General features: G+C 58.2%; 2 protein-coding genes across 7 annotated transcripts; one reads left to right on the top strand and one right to left on the bottom strand.

Annotated features, from left to right (window-relative positions):
* Positions 1-70: 70 nt before the first annotated feature.
* TMEM143 (transmembrane protein 143) lies at positions 71-19,619 on the bottom strand. 2 transcript variants are annotated; one of them, XM_042919426.1, is made up of 8 exons: positions 19,282-19,619; positions 18,692-18,932; positions 17,261-17,365; positions 9,240-9,434; positions 8,253-8,380; positions 6,924-7,203; positions 2,158-2,347; positions 71-1,488 (listed from the first exon to the last, which is right to left on the bottom strand). In XM_042919426.1, the coding sequence occupies exons 1-8, from the start codon at positions 19,302-19,304 to the stop codon at positions 1,274-1,276; spliced, it is 1,377 nt and encodes a 458-aa protein (XP_042775360.1). In that variant the 5' UTR covers positions 19,305-19,619; the 3' UTR covers positions 71-1,273. The 2 variants fall into 2 exon arrangements, with proteins under 2 accessions (XP_042775360.1, XP_042775359.1); XM_042919425.1 differs by having other exon boundaries at positions 18,692-19,619.
* SYNGR4 (synaptogyrin 4) lies at positions 18,677-27,713 on the top strand. Of its 5 annotated transcripts, none has more exons than XM_042919429.1 (5): positions 18,677-18,745; positions 20,766-20,965; positions 25,495-25,732; positions 26,951-27,099; positions 27,421-27,713. In XM_042919429.1, the coding sequence occupies exons 2-5, from the start codon at positions 20,873-20,875 to the stop codon at positions 27,652-27,654; spliced, it is 714 nt and encodes a 237-aa protein (XP_042775363.1). In that variant the 5' UTR covers positions 18,677-18,745; positions 20,766-20,872; the 3' UTR covers positions 27,655-27,713. The 5 variants fall into 5 exon arrangements, with proteins under 5 accessions (XP_042775363.1, XP_042775364.1, XP_042775361.1 ...); XM_042919430.1 differs by lacking the exon at positions 18,677-18,745 and adding an exon at positions 19,719-19,808 and having other exon boundaries at positions 26,960-27,099; XM_042919427.1 differs by lacking the exon at positions 18,677-18,745 and adding an exon at positions 19,719-19,808.
* The last annotated feature ends 196 nt before the right edge of the window (positions 27,714-27,909 follow it).

The following is a 27,909-nucleotide window of genomic DNA, read 5'->3' as shown; positions in this document are numbered from 1 at the left end:
CAACCTTCTCCAGGCTTACTCAGCCCATTAGGAGGCATGTGGGGGGGTGGAGGGATGGCTGGATTTTACCTCCACCGGTGCCCTGGCTTGTGTGCCTTTTGCAGTGAACAACTTGCACAACGGCACATGGCTGTCCTATCTCCCTTGCTCATAAGACCCAGTCTTTCCGGGAGCCAGGTTTTCTCTCAGATCCTCTTCCGTTACCACAGGCAGTCTCCTTCACCAACTGCGAACCCAGTCTCTCCCTAGGGTGACAGCTTTTTCTGCCTAGGACCCACCCAAATGCAGTTTTCCCCAAGACCCAGTCTCTTCCTTCAAGGATTCTGATGCTTTCCTTCTCTCCAACCCCTGCAGCTACCCCCACTCATCCAGATTCATTGCACACGATTTATTCCTTTGGGAGAGAGGACGAGGGCGAAATTGATAGACCAATAAATATTGCACAGGCCACTGGTGGAAGAAAGATCCAGACCGAGGTAGTTTCTGCAGAAAGGGTGAGGGGCCCGGGCAGGAAAGGCACCTGAGGTTGTTGGGGCCTGAGTTGGAAATGCGTCTTGGAGGGAGGGTAGTCGCTGCTTCCTCCTGACCCGCGGTTTTCTGCCTGACACAAGGCTCGCAACCCCTTCAGCCTGGACAAGCTGATCAGCAGCTGACCAGATAGCCTGCCTTTATCAGCAGCGTCAATTCATGGAAAGATCAGGTTTCCTTTTAGAAATGTTGCCTGGTTTCTTCTACGCAGCGCCAACTGGCAGCCCAGGGTTGCTGGTGCCCGGCAGCTGTCGTTGGCAGTTTGCCAGAAGAGCAGGGCTGAGCGGCTCCCGTTGGCTGCGGGCTGGGGCCCCGCCTCGGCGAGCAAGTTGGGCAGTTAGCCCGGAGCGGGCTGAAAAGACAATGATCTCTGGCCTCGGGAAGATACAGTCTAACAACTGTGCCCAGTGGTTTGTAGCACTGAGCAGCTCTGATTGGCTGACACTCCCCCTCGGCCGAACCCCGTTTGGATGTTTACGGCGGGGGTGGGACTAAGCGATGGAACCGCCGCAGAAGCCAAAAAGTTTAGATTGGCTGCGCTGGGGCGGGGGCTTGCCTAGCAACCCTAGGCTGCCTCAATTGCCGGCTTTGTTTGAGGATACGGAGTAACGAAAGCGATTGCTTGTGGGTAAGTGGAAGTTGGGGACGGGCAAAGCACAAGTGGCTGTGATTGACAGCTCAGCGTGGAGGAGGCGGGGCTTAGTTCCTAACCAGGTGGCTGGGCGAGGCTGGGCAGTGGTTTCGCTCAGGGCTTGTCACTACTGGGTGCGGACCGGGGGGACTCGGAAATGACTGCAGGCAACGCGTCTAGTTTGGGGAAACCCGGGGGCGGGTACATCCCGAGGCTGGGGGTCAGGGCTTGCAGGTGGGCCAGGGCCCGAGTTCCGTTGAAGGCCACGTCACAGCCCGACTGGGCCAGAAGCCAGTTCTCTACCTCGGACTGGAGCCACAGGGAGGTCTCTGCAGGGGGAGAAGCAGGTGTTGTGAGGAGGTGACTGGGGCCTGGAAGGACCCGGAAGGGACAGCAGGGAGGGCGCAGGACAAGGAATACAAGGGGTCCGGGTTTGGGAGCAGCCTAGAGGTCCGCTTGAGGCTAGGAAGGGTCCGACTCTGGGGCTCTCGTCTAGGGACAAGTCAGGGCCTCTTGTTCAGGGAAGGGTGGAGGTTCCTGTCAACCTGGGGCTCCCAGGAGGAGGGGGCAAGAGCCTCTTTTGGAAGGAGCGCTGGGCAAGGTGGGAGCAAAGGAGGGCGTGCCACAACAGGAGACTGATGACCCGAGACCCTAATCCAGGAGGAGGTCAGGATAGGGAAGTCGGTCACCCCAGGGAGGGACCAGATCCATCAAGATCGGAAGCTGGGTTCAGGGGTTCCCATCGGCATGCTGAGCGCCGAGGTCACCTGGGATGTTATAGGTCAGACTCGCCCGTAGGAACCGGGAGTACTGGGCCTGCGCGGTGAGGGGGGGGGGGGGGAGGTTGGTGTCCTCAATGGGGTGGGGCCAGTTGGGAATGGGGGGGCGGAGTCTTGACCCTGTTAGGGTATGAATGGTGTTCGTCTCAGGTGGGGCCACGTCAGTTCTGGGCGGCGATGGGCTGCGGGCGGGGGCGGGGCCCCGGGGCCAAGTCCTACCTTCCGGCGCGCCGCGGGCGGTCCGGGGCAGCCGGGCCAGGAAGCTGTGCGCCAGCAGGGCCTCCTTGGCGTGCTCCTCCTGCGCGCGCAGGGCCAGGGCGCTGAGCAGCTCCGAGTTGTTCGAGGTGCTGCGGTAGTAGAGCATGTGCGCCAACTCCAGCGCCTGCGCGCTGCGCCGCTGTCCGAACATCTGCGGGCGGGACAGCGCCCCGCGGGCTCAGCGGCGCGACGGGGTGGGAGGGGGCAGGGCCGCCCGGGGCCCCACGCCCCCCCCACCCCGACACCCACCCCACCCCCAGCCACTCAACGCTGGCATGGTCCTTTCCGCGGGCTCCCGGGCCCTCCCCGGACCTCTTCGGGTTCAGGTCCCCGGGGCTGGTGCCCGGGTATTTGTATTTTTCACACACACACACACACACACACTCGCTCCCGCCCCACTGACCCCGAGGCCACCGACAGCTTTTAGCCACCGCTTCACTGGTCTGCTTAGCTGAGCCACATAGTAATGGATTTGCTCAAGGGTTTCCAGACCATTTGAGCTGCAGCCTTGGAACTTTCTGCTACAGTGATTTTTTTTTTTTTTTTTTTTTAAGTCCTTATCTTTTTAGACACACACTAAAGTATTTCCAGAGGGCATGTCTAGGATTTGCTTCCGAATAACCCAGTGGTGGGAGGGCAGGGGGCGTGTAGGTGGACCCGGATGGACTGTTTGATAATTAGAGACTCGGGGATGCCCAGGAGCTCATCAAGTGCTTTTAATCCCACAGTTGTTTGAACTTTTTCCATAGTAAGAAGAAGCGTTTACATACGAAATTGTCAAGAGAAGTGCTAACAGAAAACGAATACTCCAAACCTCCTTGAGGGAAAGAAGTCTGGGGCCTCCTTCTCCACACTTTGCCCCCTCCTCTCCCGGACCCTGATGCCCATGCTTGGTGTCCCCCAAGGAAGGAAATGAGAGCCCACCAGTGCCCTCTGGGGCTCACGCTAGAATCCTCCACTCAGATTCCTCCATTCAGCCACAAAATGAGTTCAACACTGCTGGGTCTCATAGCCTGGCAGGCTGGGGCCAACCGTGAGCCCTTGGCCAAAACCTAAATACTTGGGGAACACTATCAGTGAGCTCGGCTAGATGGCAGGAAAGGGTCAGAGAGTCAACAAGAGGTTTAAGAGGCTCTTGGCACGAAGCCAGGCCCACAACGGCCAGGGCGTTTCAACATCAGCTACTATGGAATATTCGTCCACGCTCCAGGCTGGCTGCTGTCTTTTATTTTTTTATATTTTTATTTTAAGAAAATTTTAAATTATTATGTTTATTTATTTTGAGAGAGACAGAGTGTGAGTCGGGGGACGGGTAGAGAGAGAGGGAGACACAGAATCTGAAGCAGGCTCCAGGCTCCGAGCCGTCAGCACAGAACCCGACGCGGGGCTCGAACCCGCGAACCATGAGATCACGACGTAAGCTGAAGTTGGACGTTTAACTGACGGAGCCACCCAGGCGCCCCGGGCTTCCATCTTTTAAATGCACGGGCTGTCTGCCCATCTTGCGCGGAGAGCTAAGGTGAAATGCCTCTGAAGGCAGCCTAGCCGTGGAAATCACTCAGATCACTGCCAGGGACCGATGACACGGTTGTGCGCGACCGTGCCCCCTCTTCTTACGAGCCCAGCCCGGCACGGGGTGCGTCCCTGCGTTGGAACGAATCGCCATCGCTTCGGTTGAAGGCGAGGTGTAAGAAGGGCGTGTGTTAGGGACGGTCTGGGATGAAATACACGTTGGGTTTTGTGTCTGCTTCGGCCAAGCTCATGGAGCTGAAGTCTCTTACGTTAAGTGAGCAGGTCACGCCACATTCCGTGGCAGGCAGATGAGGCCGGGCCTCTCGCTGAGGACACACCGGCTGCCACCTGGGTGTTCCCTTCAACAACCAAAACGCCGGCTGCCGGCGCCTCCCCTCAGCCCACCTCCTGGCCTGCCGGTTCCCCCTCTCTGCGCTGTCCCCTCCTCTCCCAGCCGCCTGGTGCATGGCCTCCTCCCGCCGGCCTCTGCCCCTTCCGGTCTGTCTCTGCACAGCCCCAGAACGGACCCCGCTCCCCCCTTGCTCACAGCCCTGCCGTGGCTCCCCAGCGCCCTCAGAGAGCCCGAGCTCCCTGGCCAAGGCCCTGTGTGGCCCGGCCCCTGAAGGTTTCTCCCGCTGGCCTCCTGCTCCTCCTCTCTGAAGGCAGCCCGTGCCGATGAGCCAATTTAACCCCTGAACAGTATCCCGAGCTGCCCTCTCTCTCAGGCCTCTGGGGCCTCAGAACAAGCCAAGTCACCCCTGGGCTGCTCTTAGAAAACACTCACTGCCTCAATCCTCGAGGCTCAGTCCTCAAGGACGCCGCGTCCCCCAGATGGGCAGCTGTGTCATCGGGCTCCTGCAGTGTCCACTGCGACCTCCACGTGTCTCCCTCCAGGGAGAGATCTCTGGGCTGCTTGCTTCTCAACAAGCCCGGGCCTGCTCTGTGCTGGGCTGAGGGGGCCCACGCTGAACCAGGGCCAGCTCCGGGGACCTCGGGGATGGGCTGGAGGGGACCGACGGGGAGGCTGGGAAGGCCTGGGCTGGGGCCAGGACAGAGGGAACGAGACGGGGCACGATATCGGGGCGGGAAGGACAGACTAGGGGGTAGGGCGAGGGCAGCCTCAGGGGTCTAGCGGCGACAGGGGGCACAGGGCCCTCTGCAGACAGAGAACCAGGACGAGGAGCAGGTGTGTGGGGAGCTGCCGCCGGAGGGGAGGGCAAAGGGGGCCCGGAGCTGGCGGCCCCAGGCTGGGCGCGGAGCATCCGATCCGGGAGACGGTAGAAAGCTGTCGGCGGAAACGCCAGAAGTGGATGAGCTCTTTGAGGGGGGAAAGAAAGAGGGACGTGCCTATCGCGGCAAAATCACCTGAGACCGGCCCCTTAGACAGGGGCTCGGGATGAAGGGGGGTTGGGGAGGAAGGATCCTGAGCTCAGTGGGATGTGGGGCGTGTGGGAAGGGCTCGGGCGTGTCCAGGGGGCGGGTGGGGTGGGGGGCTGGAGACTGGGAGAGACGCCTGCACCAGAGACAGATATCTGGGAGCCACCGACACACAGCAGGGAACAAGTGTGCACGGGGAGGGGCGGCGGGAAGGAGGCTGGGAGGGCTCACGGTCAAGGGTTGGAGGCTCCGCGCAGAGCGTGGGAAAACATTTAACGGATGCGTCACATTAACTAGTGAACCGGGTTTGGAACTGGGCCCGTCAGAGGGGCGCCCAGGGGGGCTTAGTCCGTTAAGCGTCTGACTCTTGATTTCGGCTCACGTTTTCGTGAGTTCGAGCCCCGCGTCAGGCTCTGTGCTCAGATCCCTGCCTGGGATTCTGTCTCTCCTCTGTCCCCCCTCTCCCCCACCGCTATGCTCGTTCTCTCTCTCTCTCTCTCTCAAAATAGATAAATAAACTTGAACAAATAAAATAAAATAAATAAATAGGGGCCTCTGAGGCGGGACGGATGGTCCCCCTGGGGCTGGGACTCTGGGTGCCCCCCCAGACCACTTGACGCCCTTCCCAGCCTCCCTGCTCTTGGTCTCATAGCCCCACCCCCTCCACGGAGGCTGCAGGCTCCCTCGGGGCCTGCAATTCTTCCATAGCAGCTGCTGCCCAGTGGCTAAACCCCAGGGTCCCTATTCTGGCATTCAAGGCCCTTGCCACTCTCTAGGGCCTCACTTCTCCACCCTGGCCCCCAGACTCCAGCCCTGCAAGATCCCCCCCCCAAGGCTGTGCCTGCCCAGCCCCTTTCTCCACCGGGTTCACTCCTCCCCTTTCAAACGGGAGGCTGACTGACGTCAGCCCAGGTCATGATCTCATGCTTCGTGAGTTCGAGCCCCACCCTGCGCTCACTGCTGTCAGCGAGGAGCCCGCTTTGGATCCTCTGTCCCTCTCTCTCTCTGCCCTGCACACACACTCTCTCTCTCTCTCAAAAATAAATAAACATTAAAAAAAAAAAAAAAAAAAGCTTCCTTTAGATCCTGCCTGACCCCTGGTCCTCAGCAGCTACCCCCACCCCCAGCCCTTCACCCTCTCAGCCAGCACAGCCTGGGTATTATCTGCGGGATTTATTATCATTGTCCTAAGAGCCTGCTGGGATGGCTGTAAACAGCTTGAAAACCAATGAACCAGCGAGTGAATGATCAAGCACAATGCACTCCACACATCAGTCCACACTCCTGGGGCCGGTGCCAACCCTGGGGAGAATTGGTAAAAGGCAGCCCCTCTCCCCCCGCCGGCTCAGCCTCAAGACAGCACACAGGGCACAAGTTAGGTTTCAGCCCCACCCCACCCCCCGCCGCCAGGCCCTCAGCTCTGAATCCTTGGATGGTGAACAACCTGTGCAACTGTATCAGGCGGCCCTGCATTCACATGTAGCAGAATCAGGAAGGGAGTGTGTTAAAAATATAGTTTCCCGGGCCCCAGGCCCAGTTTCCCGTTGAGTCCGTTCGGGCTGGAGCTCAGGGAGGCTGCCCCGATAAAACATGCTCGCCTGGTGATAACGACGCCCCGGCCAGGATGAGGAAGGAAGGAAGGAAGGAAGGAAGGAAGGAAGGAAGGAAGGAAAGAAAGAAAGGAGGCGGGAGGGAAAGGAAGAATGACTGAGGGAAGGAGGGAAGGCATGAAGCAGATTAACGCCGGAAATAAACCAAAATAGAGGGTGGCCTGACCTTGGGGCCCAACGAACGCGCAGAGGCAGGGGTCCAAGAAGCGTGGCGGGCAGTCCCCTTACCTTGGAGGCCCGCAGGCCCATGAAGGCGGCAAAGAGCAACAGCAGCAGGGAGGTGGCCATCTTGAGGTCCGAGAGCACCACCATGCCCACGTTGACAAAGAACACCACGCCCGAGACGAAGAGCGTGACGTTGAGCAGCGCACGCTGCAGGGTGGGCGTGCGCACCTTCAGCTCGGGCAGCAGCTGCTCCAGACCCTCCAGCGGCGTGTCCTTGAAGCTCTTCAGCACCAGGTGCCCCCGCTTCGTTCGGGCCGCTAGCACCACCCGCTTGAAGTACCTCCTGACGGACCAACACAGAAGGGGCGAGGTGGTCAGGACCGCCCCGGGGAGCCCCCCTCCAGCCCCTCGGGGGCGCCCTCTCTAGCTCGGCAGTAGCGCGGGCATTTTCCAAGGCTGCTACCCCAAGGTGGTGGGAGGGGGGTCAGAACTGCGCCAAGGGTCCAACCACGGGGCGTCAGCCGAACAATGCAATCCCCGGTTGTTGGACACAACCGTGGCTTCCGGTTCCCGGGGCTCCCTTCTCATTTACCGAATGAGAGCCGAATAGACTGTCTTTTCTTTAGTTCTGGGTTTTTTGTTTGTGTGTTTTATTTATTTATTTATTTATTTATTTATTTATTTATTTATTTAATTTTTTCAAATTCAAATGCTACTTGTAACTTAGAGTGCCCGCTAGGTGCCAGGGAGTGCTACGAAGCTCTGGAGAGACAATCGCCGCCTTGCTGGAGCTTATAATCCAGCGCGAGAGACAGACAATTAAACACACAGCCTGCGAAGTATAAATATCTCCTTGGAATAGATTCCTGGAAACGGAATTGCCGCTTTAGGGGCGTGAGGGCTTTTTGTCTTTGGCGGTGTTTTTTTTTTTTTTGTTTTGTTTTGTTTTGTTTTGTTTCGCTTTGCTTTTTTGGATTCGTGACCATATCTGATAAACTGATTTCCAGAAAGATCGGGTAATTTATAGGCCCAAGAGAAGATCTGGCTCTCCTGACCCTACTCTGTATGTGAAGGGCCTCCGTTCAAAATAGGAGGCTCATCGGAGTCCTGGTGGCGCCATTTTTTCAGAACGTGGCCTTCCTTTGCTTGAGGCTCCGCTTTCCTCATTTGGAAAATGGGGACAAGTGTCGCTCCCCTTTCTCTTCCCTGGGGAATGCTAGTTTCTTATTTTCCCCCTGGGAAGGAAAGGCGGCATTTGGATGATCTCCCCGCCCCCTTTCTCGACTTCCCACCCAGGGCCCAGACACCCAAATGCAGACACTGACCTGCAGTCCCCTCTCGACTCTAACCTTGCTCCCTCTCGCTGCAGCTGGGGAACAAGGGCCGCCTCACCTCTCTGCGGGGGGCGACCTGATGAAGCCACGTTTGGAGCCCACGCTGGACTTACGGGGGATCTGCCCGACTCGCTGGCCCAGCGCCCAGAACTGCATGTAGATATACTGATCCAAATTTACTGTCACCTGACAAGGGGGACAAAGGAAGCAGAGGCGGATGAGCGTGGTCTGCGGTGAGAGCACAGGTTACTGGAATTAGATGCCCCTTCTCCCAGTGATGTCCACCCTCCTCCCAGGCTCATCATCACCCGGCGTTTAGGCAGGGTGGCCCTGTACGGTTGCTCGTGTTGTATACTGCGCAAGGGCATACTCTCTCAGGTGGCACCATTTACCTCACAGTCATTTTTACTGCCATGTTTCTGAGACTCTAAGATGCCACTGATTGTAAGATACGACATGTGACATTGTGTAAGCTTAAGGTACACGACACTTGTTACACATGTGACATTGTGTAAGCTTAAGGTACATTTTACTTTGATGCCTTTCTCTATTGTAATATATTGGATCCTCGATTACCTTATGAAGCAATTGAAAGAGAAAATATATCGCCCATTAACACTAGGCCACACCACCACTTAGAAGTTATATTCCAATTTCAGGGACAATAGAATGTGACTTCAGTAAAAAGTATGTCTTAACATTGTTAAAATGGGGGAGTTTGGAAGATGACAGTACTTTTATTATCTTTTTTTTTTTTTTTTTTTTTTTACTTTAAGGATGAGCATTTCGTATTACTTATTGCCACAGTTTTCTGGCAGGTGGCGGAAAGCCTCCAGTCCTAAGAAGGTCCGTTTCTTACGTTTCCTTTTTCCAACAGATGGCAGTGGACCGACTGGGAAAGAGGTGCCCTAGTCTAATTCACCGAGAACGCTGCATGGGCTCACGCCCTGCGTTCAGGACAACTCCCAGCAGCCTCTGCCTCCCAAAGGCTCATCCCTGCCCCCAGGTCTTCCGGTGTTTTGGTCCTCCTCTGGAAGACAGGCACCTGGACCTCATCCTGAGGGTGGTGGACCACCAGAGCGTAGGCCAGAGCGTCCTCAGACAGCGGGGAGAAATTGGCCTGGGCCAGCAGGGGCTCCAGAGCCTGGAGCACCTCCTGTTCGTTGGACAGACGCTGTGGGTCCGTAAGCGAAGGCTGGTCGAGGGTCTCCCTGTCGGGGTTGATGGGGTCATACAAGGCCTGAGGAGAGAGTCAGAGAGAAGAGAGATGGGCTAGGGCGCGCCATGAGGGATTGCTCCCGGCCCCATCCCTCAGATGACGGGGGACCCCAGGGCTTGTGCCGGGCCCTCTTCCCTTTTCTCTCTCTGAGCGCACCCTAAATAGCCTCGTTATTCCCGTGCCTTTAAACACCACTCTGGGCGTCTCTATGTATCTGTGCGCGACTCGCATCTCCAGCCCGGACCCGTCCTCCAGGTTCTGGACCTAATATCCAGTTCCGGGGCCTGAGCGTCTGTCCTGTCCCTCCTCCCCCAGTAACAGACGGGAAGGTGGACGCAGGGATGCACAGAGAGAATACGTTTCCCGGTTTCCTCTCCCAAACCTACTCACCCCCACCTCCAGTCAGCCTTGGCCTCTACCCTGAGCGTCAGACTCTCATATTCAAAGATCTCTGACCTCTCCCGTTGGAAACGCCACCTTGCATCTAACACGGCCCAAGGAGAATGCTTCGTTCCTTCCTCTCCCTCCCCCCAGCCTTCTCCCTTCAGGAAAGGGCACTGCCTGATTCATTCGGATGCTCTGATCAGACACCTCGGAGGCATCCTTCATTCCTTTCTTGTGGTCGCCCCCTTGTCCAGACCTTTTGCAAGTTCACTGGCTAGACCGCCGAGGCGTCCTCGAATCCATCGTCCCCCCCCCCCCCCCCATCTCCAGTACCCCTTCTCGTCCCGGCTACCTGTCCTCTCTCCCAAACAACTGCATTGGGCTTCTTCTCTCGCCACTCTTTTAAATTTTTTAACGTTTTTATTTATTTTGAGAGACAGGGGGGGGGGGGGAGGAACAGAGAGAGAGGGAGACACGGGAGCTGAAGCAGTGGCTCCAGGCTCTGAGCCGTCAGCACAGAGCCCGACGCGGGGCTCGAACCCACAAACCCTGAGACCATGACCTGAGCCGAAGTCAGATGCTCAACCGACAGAGCCACCCAGGCGCCCCTTCTCTCGCCTCTCCTACCCCGTGCTCCATGAAACTGTCGCACCAAGAGCTTATTTATTATTTAGACTATAAACGGATCCCACACCCTCTCCCCGCGGTGGCTTCTCCCCTGCCCTTGGAATAAATACCAGAATCGTTCCACCGCCTCCAAGGCCCCTCGCAAACTGGCCTCCACCCTGCCCACCTCATCTTATGTACCCATCCCTCCCTACCCACCTTGCAAAAACTTGTGGACTGAATGGATGGACGGATGGATGGATGAACAAATGAATGAGTGAGTGAGCGAACTGCTGGGTGCCTAGCCTATTTGCCGGTTTCAGGAAGACACGTGACTCACGCCAGACTATGCGGCACAGGGGACTCAACTGGTCCATAAATCGAGCCCAACTCTCCGTGTCTCCCAGGAGAGGTAGCCTTAAGGAACCACTTGTCCGGGCCAAGTGCAGGGTTGAATGAGTGGAAGGGAAGAGGGTCTACCAGCGGCAGGAACGGCCTGGGCAGAGGTCCGGAGGTGGGAAGGCCCACGACCTTGGAGGCGACGGAGCAGGAAACAACCTGGCAGCCGAGCCTAGCAAACCCCCTTTGGAACGAACTCCCAGGGCCGGGGCGGGCCTCCAGGGGGGCGGGACTGCAGCCCAAAGCACCCCCCTCTGTGCCGGAAGTCCCTCCTGTTCTCAGACTCAGAGAGTGACCTTGAGAAATTTCACTTCCGGGATAGAGCTGGGGTTTGACAGGGAGGGAAGCTCAGAGCTGGAGGAGAGAGAGAGAAATCGGTATTCGGCAAGCATCCGCCGCGCTAGATTCTCCGCTGGGCACTTGACATCCACGCAGGGCTTCCGGCCAGAAACCTGGAGGCCGCAGGTGACCCCCCCGGCTCCTCCCCTCCCCCACACGTTGAACCCTGCTGATTCTCCCTCCGAAACAGGCCCCCTTTGCCCACCGGCCCCACCCCGTCCACACCACCAACTCCTCTTCCTACCTGGATGAGTCCAGCGGCCTTCTCGGTGGCCTCCCCAAAGCCCCTCGCCCCACCCTCAACCACCTGTCCTGTCTACACGGCAGCCAAGATTCCATCGAACCACGAGAACAACAGTAATAAATGATAACGCGCGGTTATATAGCGTTTGCCGTGTGTCGGGCACCGTTTGAAGCAGGTTGTGCACGCGTTATGCACATAAGGTGATGATGGCCCCTGTGGTTATCCTCGTTTAGAGATGTGGGAAATGAGGCACAGAGAGGTTAAGGAACTGCCTGAGGTCACACAGCCAGGAAGTGGCATATCAGGAATTGCACATGTAACCATGTCAGTCTCCTGCAAAACTCATTCCGAGGCTCCCACTGCCCTCAGGAAGTAGGACCGTGCTCTGGACCGTGTCCTTCCCGCAAGGCCTCCCAAGACCTGACACCACGGTCCCCCTTGGTGGCTCACAATGGTTTTAGTTCCTCCAGGCACAGGGATGTTGCACATGCTGTTAAGAGACTCTCCCTGCCCCCCACTCCCCTCCTCCTTGCCTTTCCGCGACTGAAGTCCCACTCTTCTATGGTATTCCAGCTCCCTTCTCGCCCTCAAAAAGCCCCCCTCCATTCCTTAGGCTGAGCAGAGCCGCCTTGCGTGGTTGGGCAGATTGTACACTGCACAAATGTGCCAGTCTAACATAAGCACCGTTGTAGATGCTGTCGACCCATACATTTATCGGAACAGTCGCCCTTTCAGATGGAAATAAAGGGTCTAGAGCAGCACATTCCAAAAGAACTGCCTCCAAGGATAGAAACACCTAGATCTGCACCATCCAATACCTCACCACTGGTCACCGGTGGCTCCGGAACACTTGAAACATGGCGAACACAACTGAAATTTCGGACGGAATTTCTAAATTTTATTTCATTCCAGCACCCTCACATTTAAACAGCCACATGGGGCTAGCAGCTGCCAATGTCGCGTGCACAGCACCAGGCGACGGAAAGGGGTGCGTTTTCTGATACGCACACAGACTCTGGTTCAGAAACCAAGGTCAAGCTTCCTTACGCGCTGACACGAACTGCACCCTGGGAGTTCACTGTGTGGCTGTATCTGTTCGTCAGGGGAGGGTGTCTGACTCACAACTGTCCCTGCCACCCAAGTTCAGCTCTCTGAGGGCAGGGTACGGGCCCGAGTCTGCTGCTCAGGTGGGTCCTGAGCGCCAGACTTACATGCCAAGAGCCTACTCGACGCGTGGCCACAGACGGGCGTCTCGACACCTCCACGCGGGCATCCGACGGGCATCCTCTCAAAGGCACTACGTCCCAAACTGGGGTCCTGAGACCCCTCCCCAGACCTGTTCCTCCCGCCACATTACCCAGCTTAGAAGCGTCCAAGCCCATCCTCCCAGGTGCCCACCCTGAACCCATCGGCAAATCCCTGATGGACCCCCATTCAAAACGGATCCGGAATCCAACCACTTCTTCCCACCACCCCTCCTCCTCCACGCGCAAGTCTGAGCCCCCCCTTGCACTTGCCCTGCTCCCATCCTCCAGCCCCAACCCAGTCTGTTCCCCGGGAAGCTGCCGGAGGGCGCCCGTCGTAATAGAAGGCAGCTCACATCCCGCTGCTTAGAGCCCTCTGGTGGCTTCCACATCACTTAGAGTCCAAGCAAAGTCCTCACTGTGTCCCACAAGGCTCTGGGCCCTCATCTCCAGCCCTCTCCCCTGTGCTCACTCAGCTCTAGCCCCACCAGCCTCCTTGCTATCCCTCCTATACACCATGCACAGCCCTGCCTCAGGGCCTTTGCACTTACTGTTCCCACAGATCTCCTCATGGCTCTCCCTCTTGCCTCCTTCTGGTCTCTGCTCAAATGTCGCCGCCTCAGTGAGGCCTCCCCTGACTATCTCCCTAAAATTGCAAAACATTCCTGTTGTCTAATTTCTTCTTAATTAGGGTTACCAGATTTAGCCAAAAAAAAATTCAATACAGTATACCAGGTGAGATTTGATTTCCAGATCAACAACTAATAAGTATTCGGCCTCAGTATGTCCCGTGCAATATTTGAGGACTGCGTTACATAGGACATGATTATACTAAAAAAAAAAAAATTATTCCCAGCTTATCTGAAATTCAAATTTAACGAGGTGGAGAGGGTTGAATGGTGTCCCCTCAGAACCTCAGGATCTGACTTCGTTTGGAAATAGGGTCTTTGCAGGTCTAAGGAGTACGAATCCCAGGGTGAGACCATCCCAGGATGGTCTCACCCTGGGATTCGGGTGGGCCCTGTATCCAGTGGCGGTGGCCTTTATAGGAGACAGAGAAGGGCACGCAGGGCCACAGAGAAGAAGGTGATGTGAAGACGGAGACAGAGATTGGACGGTCGTGGCTACGAGCCAAGGAAGGCTGACAATGGCAGTCACTGTCCTCCAGGACCACGCACGGGGTGGTTCCCTGCTCAGAGCCTCCGGGAGAAACCCACCCCGCCCACACTTTGATTTTGGACTTCTGGCCTCCCGAACTCCCGAGAGAACAAATTTCTGTGGTTCTCAGCCACCCGCTTTACGGTGATTTGTGATGGCAGCAGCTGGAAACAAATAAACTGGGTGCCCTCTGCTTGATCTGGCAACTTCCTCCTCAGTACTTGGCGCCTCGTCACACATTTCGCTTCCTTACCGTCTTTTTTTTTTTTTTTTTTTTTAACTCTTTTAAGTGAACTCTACCCCGACATGGGGCTCGAACTCACGCCCCCAAGATCAAGAGTCGAATATGCTCTACCGACCCGGCCAGCCAGGCGCCCCTGCGTCTTCGCGGTCTTGAAGATCTGGGTCCTTCCCTAGAACATGATCTTGTGAGGCAGAGACGCCCATCGGTCAGGCTCACCACTACGTCCTGGGGCCTGGAACCATCTGGAGGACGCAGTAGGTGCTCAAGAAATATCTGCGGTGCACTCACGGATGAATGAATGAGGGAAAGGAGGAACAGACGGAGGTCACCTGCCAAGGTCACCCACACAGGTAGTGAACAATGAAGCTAGCTGTTCTTTTCCTGCCCCAGGCCGCTTCCTCGAGGGACTCAGGTCACCAGCAAAGGGTCACTCATGTGTCCCACCTGTCTCTATAGCTCTTCCCTTCTCCTCCTAGCATCTCAGCTTAGAATCTCCTACCTCAGTGGAAATATGCATCTCTGCTGTATACGTTTTCTATGTTTCCATATGTTTTTTAAATTCTTAAAAATGTTTAAGTTTATTTATTTATTTTTGAGAGACACAGAGAGAGAGAGAGAGAGACAGAAAGAGCACAAGCATGAACGGGGATGGGAGAGAGAGAAAGGGAGAGAGAGAGACTCCCAAGCACGCCCCACCCTGTCAGCACGGAGCCCAATGAGGGGCTTGAACCCACAGACTGTGAGATCATGACCCGAGCGGAGATCAAAAGCCGGACGCTTAGCTGACTGAGCCGCCCATCGCCCCATGTGTTCCTGTATATTTAAATGTTCACATAATAAAATGCTTTTGGGGGCACCTGGGTGGCTCAGTCGGTGAGTGCCCGACTTGGGCTCAGGGCATGATCTCACAGTTCGTGAGTTCAAGCCCCACATCGGGCTCTCTGCTGTCAGCGCAGAGCCCGCTTCGGATCCTCTGTCCCCCTCTCTCTCTGCCCCTCCCCTGCTTGCACTCTCTCAAAAAATAAATAAAAAACATTTTTTTAAATCATAAAATGAATGAATGAATGAATGAATGAAGAAAGAAAATGATCTTTTTCAGCAACGTTTTTGAAAAACCCTGCCTCCTGGGGTCCCCGGGCTAGGGCTCAGAAGCAGCTGGACATGGGGGCAAATCATAGCTCAGCCAGGCCCTCTCCGTGCCTCGGTTTCCGCCTCTGCAAATGGGGCTCCGGGCGGCTCCCCCTCGATTCCACAGGGAGGAGCCGACGAGCGCGACCCAGAGTGAGCTCAGCAATAAGGGGCCGATGTCACTGCTACTCAAAGCAGAGAGGGGCCGTGCCCGAGGGCAGCGGCAGGGAGCAGTGAGGGGCTGGCTGAGCAGGCCTGGGGTGTCCAAACCCCGCACCTTCCAAAGGACCGGCCGTCGACTGGGCTCTTGGGATAACTTCCAGGCCCTTGGAAATGTTCTGCCCGATCGGAGGGTCTTGCTCGGACGCACTCGAACGGGTGGCTCAGTCGGGTACTCGTCGGACTCTCGATTTTGGCTCATGATCTCGGGGTGCGTGAGATCGAGCCTCACGTGGAACTCTGCGCTGAAAGCCCGGGCCCTGCTTAGGATTCTTTCTCTTCCCCTTTCCCTGCCCCCGTAGCTAGTCTATGCTAACAATGTGGTTTATGGCGGGGCCTCGGGCCATGAAGTAGCAGTTCGACCTCTGGAGGGGCTGGTGACTGAGTAGCTCAGGTCAGCTACGCAGGCGCTGACAGACCCCCTCCCCCCACCCCCTGCCCCGTAAAATCCTGGACACCAGTTGGGGCACCTGGCTGCCTCAGTGGGCGGGGCGTGTGACCCTTGATCTCCGGCTTGTGAGTTGGAGCCTCCCGTTAGGGGTAGAGATTCCTCGAAAATGAGATCTTTCGGGGACGCCTGGGTGGCCCAGTCAAACCTCCGACCCTTGATTTCAGCTCAGGTCATGATCTCATGGTTGTGAGATCGAGCCCCGAATCTCTGCGAAGCTTGGGATTCTCTCTCTCTCTCTCTCTCTCTCTCTCTCTCTCTGGCTGCCCCTCCACTGCCCCCACCCCCCACCCCGGCCCCATCGCCTTTTCCCTTTCGCTCGTTTTGTTTTGTTCGCCCTCCTTTCGTTGCAATAAACCACGACTGTGAGCACAAGGGCTTTTCTGAGCTCTGGGAGTCCCTCACAGAAGATCCCCGAAGCTGATCACTGTCTCCAGGACCCCCCACGCGGCCGGCATCCCGGGACGGGGAAGGAAGGGGACCGGAGCATGTGGCTTCCTGACATCCCTCCCTCCAGGGGTTGCGCTTCTCTCTCCGGCTGGCTCTTTGGCCGCCCCCCTCCCGGGGTCTCGTTCCCCATTCTGATCTCAAGGCTGGGCGGATCCCAGGCTAAGCGAACCCCCTTGGTGGTCTTGTCTAGTACCATCTAAGTGCTCCCAGGGATGCTTCCCGGCCCAGCCCCCTCCCCCGACCCCCAGAGCCCACATCCGGGTCCATCGCTCTACCAGGCTGGCTTGGAAGCATCTAAGATTTCTAAGACCGAGCCCTCGTCTTCCCCACAGACCTGCCTCCCGCCCCCGCCCCGTCTTCCGCGGCTCGGTAAATGGCAGCTCCGTTCTTTCAGAGGAATTGGAGGCACCCCCTGACTTTCTCCTTCCCCCACCCCCATCGCCCGCCCGCACAGCCCAGACCACTTTTCCCCGCGTCCACCGCTATTACTCTTGCTGGGGTGGCCATTATCCCTCAGCTGGACAAACATAATAGACTCTGAATAGATCTCCCTGCGTCTGACAGGCTGTTCCAGAAGGCGCCCGCTAACACCTAAATCAGCACATGTCCCTCCTCTGCTCAGTAGCCCTCCCAGCTAACTTAGAAGTCAAGGCGAAGTCCCCCCCACTACCCACAAGGCCAGGCACAGTTTGCCCCCGATGCCTCTCTGCCTTCATCTACGGCACAGTAGCCCCCTTGGGTTCTTCCAACACCCGCACCCCAGGGCCTTTGCACTTGCTTCCCCCCCCTCCCCCCCGCTTGGAATGTGCCCACCCCCACCCCCACCCCCGCCCGGGCCACCAGACACCCATCAGGCTCTCTCCCTGTCTTCACGCGGGTCTTCACTCAACCATCACTGCTCAGAGCATAGCCAGGTTGTGTACCGGATGAATGGGTTAGGGCACAGGCACCCCAAGGCCAAGGTGGGCGGGGCCACGTCCTCACCTGCAGCCGGGCCAGGATGTGGTGGTAGTGGAACAAGGTGCAGAAGTCCACGTGCGCGGCAAACAACTCCAAGGCTGCCTTGTCCGCGGGGCTGGAGTGGAATTCCTGTAACCCCAGGAAACAAAACTCCTCTGTAGGCCTCCTTCCCCTTCCTCACGGGGAGGATTTCTTTCTCTGGCAGCTCTGGGCTTTCTAAAATTTTGTTTTGGGGGCGCCTAGGTGGCTCAGTGGCTCAAGCGTCAGACTTTGGCTCAGGTCCTGATCTCCTGGTTCAGGTCCTGATCTCCCGGTTCGTGGGTTCGAGCCCCACGTCGGGCTCTGTGCTGACAGCTCGGAGCCTGGAGCCTGTTTCGGATTCTGTGTCTCCCTCTCTCTGACCCTCCCCCGTTCATGCTCTGTCTCTCCCTGTCTCAAAAATAAATAAAACGTTAAAAAAAAAAAAAAGAAGCCAAGACTCCGAGCCAGGCCTGTCTGACTCCAGAACACACATATTTAACTCCTTCTTTGTGCTTCCTACCTCCGTGACCTAGGTGAACGCCTTTACCTTTCTAGGCCTGTTCCCTTATCAGCAACTGAGGATCACACCCACTTTGTCGGAGATCGATGGTGACAATCTAATGCCATTGTGTGTCCATATACATGCGTGTGTGTCTACGTATGTCTGATTTACGTGTGTGCTTGTGGGTCGAGTCTGGCACAGGCCTTAGTACAGACAGGTGTTCAATCAATAATTTTAAAATGAATGAATGATAACCCTCAATCATGACAAGTAGGATGATGACAGTGGGGCAGGAGCTTAGCTCTGGAGCCGGACCAGGACTCTCAGTGGAGTAGGTGCCTAATGCCTCACCATAGACCACAGTCCCTGCCCTGCTCTGGTCAGGCCACTTCGGTGCAAACCTGGGCCACAACGACACAGCCTTGAGTCGGTTACTTTCCTTCCCCTGCTTCAGTTAGCTCATTTGTACAATGGGGATGATGGAAGTGTCTCTCTTACTGGGTTGTTCTGATGATCCAACAATGCATGGAAAATGCTTAGCACAGTGCCAAACAGTAAGAGCTCAGTGTGATAATAATTATGATTAAAGCTTCATAAGTATGGTGATTATTATTAGGTAGCAGTAAGAGTACTGGTGAGGATGATTATCATACCCATTTTGCAGAGGTAAAAACCATGCCCCAGAGAAGGCTTGTTCAAGCAAGACCCCAGAACAAGCTGGAGTCCGGAATCTCAACTACATCCGCGGCTCACAGAGCCCCCCCACCCCCGCCGCATTCCAACGCCACGCCCACCTGGGCAGCGCAAAGGGAACGGGAACTACAACTCCCAGGAGGCGCCAGGAGAGCCCTCTGCGGCACGTAGGGCTGTGCCGCCGCGATGCCTGCCGGGAGTCATAGTCCCCGGGCTCTTGGACCCGGGACGGGCGGTACCTGTATCAGGAGGCGGAGCAGTTGCTCCTTGGAGAACGGGATGAACCGCTCGCGGTACTGCTGGGCCCAGTCGCGGGGCTCCGTGGGGTTCCACATCTTGCGGTACTCCCCCATCTTGGCCGCTAGCGACGACAGGGCCCGGGGGGGCCCGAGAAGCGTGGGCAACAGGGACCATACTCGGACCCTGGATCCCCAGACCCCCCGGGTCACCAGCAGCATAGCCAGACCCTTTCCCTGGAGCCTAAACAAGGGAAATGGGCAGGGGTCAAAGGTCATCTACAGGAAAAGCGCCCTCTCCACCTCCAGGGACCGTCCATACCCCAGGCAGGGCACAGAGCCCATCTGCCAGTCTTGTGGCCCGTCTTGCCTGTGCCCTCCCACACTGCTCATTTGGTCTGCGCCCCAGGCAGGAGTCGGGAGATTTTGAGTCCTGGGCGTTTTTCGGGCCCAGAGGCCCTTTAGTTGTATAACGGGTTTCTGCGGGGTCTAAGCAACAGGTGGATCTTAGGAGCATAGGAGAGGCTCGGAAAGGCTACATAGGGGATGCAGGGCGGCCCTCCCCCGGCCATGCAGTCCGCCGTCTCCCTCACCTTAGCCAACGTTCGACTGTCATTGAACCTCCTGCGCATGCGTACGAAGGTGTCCTGGGTCCCCAAGGTTCGGCTTCAGCCTGCAGTAAGACGCATGCGCAAAGCCTGGGTCACGGCGCGCTGTCCATCTTCCCTCCGAGGCCCTGTCTCAACCGCGCGTGCGCCATCTGCCCGCCTTTCTTCTCTCGCCTTGTTTGAGCGCGGCGCACGCGCTGCGGAAGTCTCTCCGTGTCCGCGCGCTTCAAAGAGAAGGGGGCGGAGCGGGCGCGAGACTCCCAAGGAGGACTGGGTCGGGGCAGGGCTTCCGCGCGCCGCCAGCTAACGGCGGGCGGCCCAACGTCCGCCGAGGCCACGCCCCCGCTCGTGTCCGCTCCCGAGTAGGCGGGGAAAGGGCGGGGGGCGGGACTTGGCCGCAGCCAATCAGCTGTGGAGGAGCGAAAAGGCGGGAAAAAGCGGAACCAAAAGAAGGCGGAGGTGGCGCCGGACACCGGGAGCGAAGGGTGGGCGAAGGAAGCGCCCGCCTCCAGGTGACGCAGACCGGGCCTCCGGAGTAGGGGTGGCCCTTTCTCAGGCAGCATCACCCCCAAGCCCCACCACCCCCATTCCAGGTCCTTAAAGGGAAGACTCCAGTTCTAAAAAGGTAGCCTGGTGCCTGGGGCGTGGCCTCCAATTCTGACGGGACAGCTCAGTTCGGAGCCCATGTTCCCCAGACCTGTGAGGTCCAGACACCCCCCCCCCCCAGCTTGAGGCAAAAGCACTTTCGGGAAAATGGAGTTGAATTCGGAGGGGAGGCCCTCGTCCTACGAAAATAACCCCAAGCCACGAGGACAGCCTGAAATCCACCCTGAGATGCCTGGGTCCTCCATTATGGGTGCTGTCACCCCAAAACGTGGCAGGGATTCCTGTGGTTCAGACCTCCCCCAGGGGACGCCGATCTACAGTCTGGCACCCCCTGGTCCCTGGAAAGTCCTACTCGCGTCTCCTTAGAGAACACAGTCCTTAGAATGAGCCCTTTGGCTTCTGGGTCAGGGAGGTGACCCGGGTATCCCAGCCCTCTCCCCACGCCTCCTCCCTGCGCTGGGATCCCCTCGCCCTGCACCTCCACCTCGGGGGCCCAGGCAGCCCCCCTCACCCTACAGCCTCCTAGGATTGCATTCCTGACCCCTGGGACCCCCAGCAACCCCTTCACACTGTACCCCCATCTCCGGATTTCTCAGGAGCTCCCCTACCCTGCACCCAATTCACGGGCCCCTCAGCCACCCTCTCACCCTGCACCCCTAACTTCTGGGACCCCTACCAGCCCCTTCGCCCCATGCCCCCAATCCTCAGAACCCTGGTAGACCCATCACCCCACATGACCCCAGTCTTGGGACCCACCCCCACCCCAGCACCCTTTACCCCGTGCCCCTATTCCTGGGACTCCTGGCAGCTCCTTCACCCCACGCCTGCACCCCTAACCTCCCACCATCCGTCTCATCTTGCAGGAGCCGAGCCCAGGGCGGGCCTGGAGCCTCTGGACGGCGGTGCCCAGCAAGCAGCACCCAGCATCCCTGCTCCCGCCTCCCGGGGCCCCAGGAGCAGAGCACCCGCCATGCACATCCCTGAAAGCCTCCAGGACCTGGCTGACAGTGAAGCCGTGCAGTTTCTGAAGAGGCCAAAGACGATCACCCGGATCTTTGCAGGGGTGAGGCCCTCCTGTGGCCCGACTGCCCCACGGGCGACAGGAAATAGTTCTCGCCCCGCAGACACAGGGTGGAAAGGGTGGGGGGACGGAAGCGGTCAGATGGGGACAACAAGGCAAAAGGCAGCTAATAACCGAAGTCACCTTTTACTGAGCACCTAGCTATAGCCCCTGTGCTACTGGGACCACTTACTAACTCTCACAGGAGGAAACAACTCGTCCAAGTCCAAGTCGTGCTATGAGCCCCATGGGTGAGCAAGAAAACAGCATCAGAGGAAGTTAAGTCACGGTTCCAAGGCTGCACTGTCCAATGGCGTAGCCACAAGCCACGTGTGGCTCTCGCAATTTAAACTCATTAGAAGAAAAGATTCCGTTCCTCAGTCACAGCGGCCACTTTTCAGATGGCCACCAGCCACACGTGGCTCTCGGAGTGGATGATGCAGATCTTAGAGCCTTTCCGTCATGGCGGAAAGTTCCATTGGACAGTGTTGGCCAAGGGCACACAGTGAGAGGCAGGGCCGGGATTCAAAGTGGGGGTCTGTGACAGGCATTGGGGTGGTCACTGTGTGCCAGGCTGTGTACCAAGCAAGGGCTTTACAGGCGTTTGTTTGATCCTTACCACGTTCCCAGAGTCAAGGCACCTGCACTCAAATCTTCATTCAGCCCAGACTTGGCTGTGTGACCTTGAGCCAATCACTGGGCCTCTCTGGGCCTCCTCTGCTGTCCTTTGACGGAGCTGGAAACTGAGGCCCGAGGAGGTGATCGACAGGGACTTGTGGACATTGCCATTCTTCCCCAGGGGAATTACGAATTCCCCGTCCGAGTCCCTCACTGGCGTGAGCTCTTGTCACCACGAGGAGTTACTACTGGGACACTGGTGTTACTACCCTTGTTTGACCCAAGGGAAAACTGAGGCTCACGGTGGGGGGGGGGGGGTTGCCCAAGGATGTCACCCAGCTGGCGGGCGAGTCAAAAGGATTCTCGCGCCTCCACAGCTCCGGAAGGAAAAGTGGGTGGCAAGGGAGAAGGAGGCCCAGCTGGCGCAGACTGGTGCGGGGAAAGGGGAGGGAAGGGCCGCCAACCGCGCCAGACGTTTTGGTCACGGACTTTGCCCGCCGCCTCCCTCCCGCCCGCCCTCTCCTCCTTCCCCCCTGGCCTGGCTCCCCAGTAGGGAGTCTCTGGGCAGCTGGTGCCCTTGTCCTCACTGCCGCCTGCCAGCTGGTGCCTTAACTGATGAATCTTTGCTCCTTCCCTGGGGACGGGCCAAGGAGGGTGTGGAAGGAGGTTGGACTCTGGCTTCAGGGGGCCGGGGTCCCTTCTGCCCAGCTGGGCCCCCCTCCCTGAGTCTCCAGTGCCCTGGGCGTGCGCCACAGCCCAAGGTTTCCAGGGTCACTGGGCCGACAGCCCACGGGCCCGGAAGTCAGGAGGGTTGGATTCCAGTCCCCCCTCCTTCGCTGACTGACCTTGAGAGGACACTTCGCCTCTCCGGTCATGAGAACTACCATCAGGCCTAGGCCCCCACCCCCTCTTCACAGCACTGAGACAGACTGGGAAACTGAGGCTCCAAGGGGTGCGTGATTTGCCCAAGGCCACACAGCTGGCAAAGTCAGACGCGTCTGGCTCTTTCCACCGCACCGTAATGGCTTCGATTTATCACCTGTGAAACAGAAATGAATCAGTAACGTCTACCACGTGGGGCTGGCGCGAGGGAGGGAGCGCAGGTAAAATGGACACAGGCTCAAGTGATCGATGGTCCTTCCAGTCCTGGACCTGGCTCTGTCCCCAAGCGGCAGGGCGAGATGCCCCCCTTCTGTGGACTCCTGGCCCCGAAACAGAGAACAGATGTGGACAGCCTTGGGTGATGCTATAGGGCCGAGCGAAAGCAGCACTGGCTGTGATTGTGATCGTGATATTTTTTAATGCTTATTTATTTTTGAGAGAGAGAGAGAGGGAGAGCACGGGGGGAGGTGCAGAGAGAAGGGGGGACAGAGGGTCCACAGCGGGTTCCACACCGACAGCACAGAGCCCGACGCGGGACTCAAACTCACGAACCGTGAGATGATGACCTGAGACAAAGTCGGACGCTCGACCGAGGATAGAGACTCCAATGGAGGAGAAAAGAAGTGTCCAAAGTGACTTCCAGCACGCATTGGCTGAGGTCCAAGCTGGCGCTGGGCATAGAGAGAAGGCTCTCACACCCTTCTATCCGGGAGGAGTCCAAATTCTAAAGAATTCCTTCCCCTCGCCTCCTCCCCCCACCCCTGCTCCGTCCCCAACATCACCACGTCCAGTCAGTCACCAAGTCCAAATTTACATCCTGACTGTCACTGGGTTCCCCAGAGCTCTGACCTCAGCTCAGGCCCCAGCATTTCTGCCCAGGCCTCTTCCCACCAATCTCTTCTCTGGTCTTTCGGCCGCTCGGTCTCACCCCCTCCAATCCATCGTGACCCTGGAGATTTTCTCAGACTCCAGGGCCACGTCTAACCCTGGCCACCCTCTGCTCAGAACACTTCCCTGCATGAAGTTAAATCCAAGTAAGAAATTTCACTCTCCATGGCTCCCAAGTACAGGCCCCTCTGTGGTGTTCAAAGCCTCTGAGGGTCTGGCTCCTGCCCACTTTTCCAGGCTCCTCTCATACTGGATCCCTCCGATGAGGTTTCTCTCCAGCCCCTGAAAGAGCCCTATTCTGCAGCATCTGGCTTTTGCACACACAGCCTGCCCCCCTGGAATGCCCTTCTTCCCCCGTCTGCCTGAAAAACTCCTCATTCTTTAACACGCAATCCACACCTGCCTTTATTTCTTCCTAAATCCAACCCCACGACATAGGTGCTCAAACCTTGACTCTCTCCCAGACCCCAGGCCGCAGCCTCCTCTCTAGCCTCCCGACCTCCAGTCTCACCCTCCCCAGTCTGTCTGCACACAGGCCCCAGATCTGTCCCTATCCTCCCCTGCTCGCAGCTCTGCTGTGGCTCCCTATTGCCCTCCAGACAACGTCCTCATTCCTCAGCCTTCCTCACCCCGCAACACTCCGCAGACCTGCCACGTCATCCAGAAAGCCTCCCCGGAACAACTCCCCCCTGCCCCATACACACACCCATTCCTTCCATATCTGTCTGGGGCCAATCGCCATCGGGCAAATTTCCACCCAGCTGTACTGATGGGAACCTTGCCCCAGAGGCGTCTGGTTCAGCGTGAGGCGGTATAGCAGGGCCTTAAAGCAGGTTCAGGAGCCAGGCAACGTCCATGGCCACTGCCACTTACCAGCTGATTGGCTTTGGGCAACTCCTCAGCCTCTCTGGGCCCGGGTTCCATGATCGAAAGCAATGGGGGTGTTGGTGGTACCCACATGCTAGCGTGGCTGTAAGGCTGACTCTGGCTCCCACGCTCGCTCGCTCACTGGCTCGCTGGTGGGGAACTTCAGTGGCATTTAATAAATAAACACTGTCGTACTATGTACAGCCTGCTGTCCGCAGCACGCACAGGCAGGGGGCTGCTGTATCTGTGAGGTTCTGTTTTCCTTTTAAGAAACTCCTGAAGCAAATAAAAAAACGGTGTGGCGGGGGGCGGGGGCGGGGGGGGGGTGGGTAGGAGAAAAATGGTAATGTTTGTCAGGTACTGAAGGTTTGTCACGTTTTGCTCTGTACTTTTTTGTGTGTTTGGACTATTTCACAAATTTATTTTTAAAAATTTAATAGGAGGAGTGCCTGGGTGGCTCAGTCGGTTAAACATCTGACTTCATGGGGAGCCTGGGTGGCTCAGTCGGTTGAGCGACTGGCTTCCGCTCAGGTCACGATCTCGCAGTTCGGGAGTTCGAGCCCCGCATCGGGCTCTGCGCTGACAGCTCGGAGCCTGGAGCCTGCTTGGGATTCTGTGTCTCCCTCTCTCTCTGCCCCTCCCTCCCCCACTCATGCTCTCTCTGTCAAAAATAAATAAACATTAAAAAAAACTTTTTTAATTTAAAAAAATTAACAGGAACTAAGCGAGCGGGGAGGGAAGGGGAAGAGCAGGCAGAGGGGAGGGGTGGAGGCAGAGAGAACGATCGTGATGGCAAATGCTGACGGAGTTCCTCACGTGGTGTCCCCGGCACCACACTGGGCATTTTGTACCGGCACCTGGGTCTGGTAACAGGGACCTGTCTGGGATGGCGGGAGGGGAGCGTGGGCAAGGCAGGGCCGAGTGGGGAGAGGTGAGACCGGAAGAGCGAGGACGATACAGACCACGCAGGAGGGCATGGAAGGACCTCTCTGGGGCCTTGGGGTGGAGGGTGGGCTCGGGGGCCGAGACTGGAGGCAGGGAGGCCAAGGAGGAGGCCGCGCGGGAGGGCCCAGGGGGAGAGGACGACGCCCACGCCAGGGTAGACAAGACGAGCAGCAGGAGGGACAGGCTCGGGGGGGGGGGGGGCCCGCGGACGTGACAGGGGGAGAAGGAGCGGGGCCCAGGGTCCGGACGGGGACCTGGGCGGAGACGCAGATCGGGTGGACTCTGAGCTCCGCTCAGGCGGCTGGGAACCCACCCCCACCCCGTCCCCATAGGTGTTCTCCCTCGTCGTCTTCTCCTCCCTGCTGACCGACGGCCACCAGAACAACACGGAGTCTTCGAGGCTCCACTGCATCCTGAACAGCAACAGCACGGCCTGCGGCTTCGCCGTGGGGGCCGGCCTCCTGGCCTTCCTCACCTGCCTGGCCTTCCTCGCCCTGGACACCCAGGAGAGCCGCATCGGCAGCAGCCGCTTCAAGACGGCCTTCCAGCTCCTGGACTTCATCCTGGCTGGTGAGCCCCTGCGCCGGCCCGCCCAGAGCCGCCCCCTCGGCCCCCCAGGACGCCTCCCTTCGCCACCGTCCCCCACACGTGACCTGAAGCCTCGCCCCTCCCTTCCAGAAGCTCTTCTGCGCCCGCTGGTTCCCCCCTCCAGGGAATTATTACTCATCCTTTAGACTCGGCGTGAGGGTCACCTCTTCTGACCCCCAGGCTAATTCTAGCAGCCTCCCTTCTGCCCTGCTTTTTCCTCGCATTCACCTCCCCTCTTCACAGAACATTTCTTGAAAAGCCACCCGGTGGCGGGAGGTGGGGTTCCAGCCCGGAGCCAGGCAAACTGGAGTCTGAAATCTCCACTCGGGCGCCTCGTCGCCCCGTGGGCTCGAGCGGCTCTCTTCCCCTCTCCGGGCTTCAGCAGAAGCTGGGATGAAAACCCCCACAAGGCAGAGCTTTTCTGAGGCTGCAGGAGAGGAAGGAGGCCTCTAGTAACGTTGACCTTTTCTGGGCACTTCCCACGTGTCAGGCACAGAGCCAAGGGCTCCACGTGCCTCGTCTCATTTGTCCCTCAGAATCACCTGAGGTGGGAAGTCATGTCCCCATTGGGCGGAGGAGGAAACTGAGGCTCGAGGAGATTATGTAATTGGGCACACGGCTGCTAAGTGGCAATTCCAGGCTTCGGAGCGAAGTCTCACATCCTAACCACTGGCCGAGTGCTCTAGATAGAGACTGGCACACAGTAGGCGCTAAATAATGAGTTCCTTTACCTCAGGCCCTGGGCTTTCCACCCCCAGTCTGATCTCAACTGTCTCCTTCCCCCTCCTTTCCCCTCCCTCTCCCTCCTCCCTTCCTCCTCCTCCTCCTCCTCCTCCTCCTCCTCCTCCTCCTCCTCCGCACCGGCTGGGTTCCAGCATCTCAGGGCTGGGAGGACCCCCAAAGGTCACTGAGTCCAGGGCCATCCGAGAGAACTTTCTGTGAGGCTGGGAATGTTCACACCTGCATTCCCGGCTACGGGAGTCACCGGCCACACGCGGCCACTGAGCACTCGAGGTGTGGCCGGTGCAACAGAGGGGCGGCATGTTTAAATCCTGTTTTAAGTGATTGACACGCAACCTGCCATGTGTGGCCCGCGGTGGCTCCCGGAGAGGACTGCCCGGCGGCGCCCCACGCTTCCCGCACCCGGCCGCCCTTCCTGGGCCAACCCCCCCGGCCCTCCACCCCTCTTCTCTCTTGCGGCCCCCCCAGTCCTGTGGACAGGCATCTGGTTCGTGGGTTTCTGCTTCCTGGCCAACCAGTGGCAGCACTCACCCCCCGAAGGGCTCCTCCTGGGAAGCAGCAGCGCCAAGGCCGCCATCACCTTCACTTTCTTCTCCGTCCTCGTCTGGGTGAGTTGGGGGGGGCCCTCCTCAGGGCGGGGCCGGGGGGCTGGAACACCCCCCCCACCTCAGCTCCCCTGGGAGTGGCGCAGGGCGCCTCCCAGGGCCTCTGCTAGCCCCTTCTGTGACTGGGAAAACTGGAAAGAAGGCGCCCCCCACCCCGAGCGGGTGCAGCCCGGCGTCGGGCGTCGCGCTGGGTGCCCTTGTCCACGTGAGCGGTGGGCGCAGCCGTGCCCCGTGTCTCCCTCCCGAGGCCAGTCCCCGGCCCCGGTCCCCCCGCTTCCCTGCCCGACCCGAGCCAGCCTCCGGTGTGCCCTTCTCTGCCCACAGGCATTCCAGGCCTACCTGGCCCTCCAGGACCTCCGGAACGACCCTCCAGTCCCTTACAAGCGCTCCCTGGATGAGGGTGGTGTGGCGCTAACCACCCTCTCCCCACCCTCTGCTGCCAGCCCTGTTAACACACCCCCCGCTGGCCCCAACAGCCTGAATTACGCCAGCTCTGCCCTCTCCCCCTACCTGGCCACACCGAAGGCCCCCCGCCTCGCTATGATGCCCGACAACTGAACATCCCCCTCCGCATCAGTAAAGAGGTAACCCTCCCTCCAGAAGGGTTTCTGAAAACAGCCCTCCGTCCTTCTCATGTCTGTTCCTCTCTGGTCTTTTGAGTGGCCAGGGGCGGGGAGAAATCCTCCCAGGTCACCTCAGGGGTCTCTGCGGCAAGCCACGTTTCCATACTACCTCCCAGACTCTCCATCTGGGTACCACCGTGACGGCAGCAGATTACAGAGGTGGTGGCAGGAAGGGGACACTCCTTCGGGG

The sequence above is a fragment of the Panthera leo genome, chromosome E2 (genome assembly GCF_018350215.1).
Source record: "Panthera leo isolate Ple1 chromosome E2, P.leo_Ple1_pat1.1, whole genome shotgun sequence".
NCBI lineage: Eukaryota > Metazoa > Chordata > Mammalia > Carnivora > Felidae > Panthera > Panthera leo.
The sequence above is the reverse complement of the archived record's forward strand: the minus strand, read 5'-3'. Positions and strand labels throughout refer to the sequence as shown.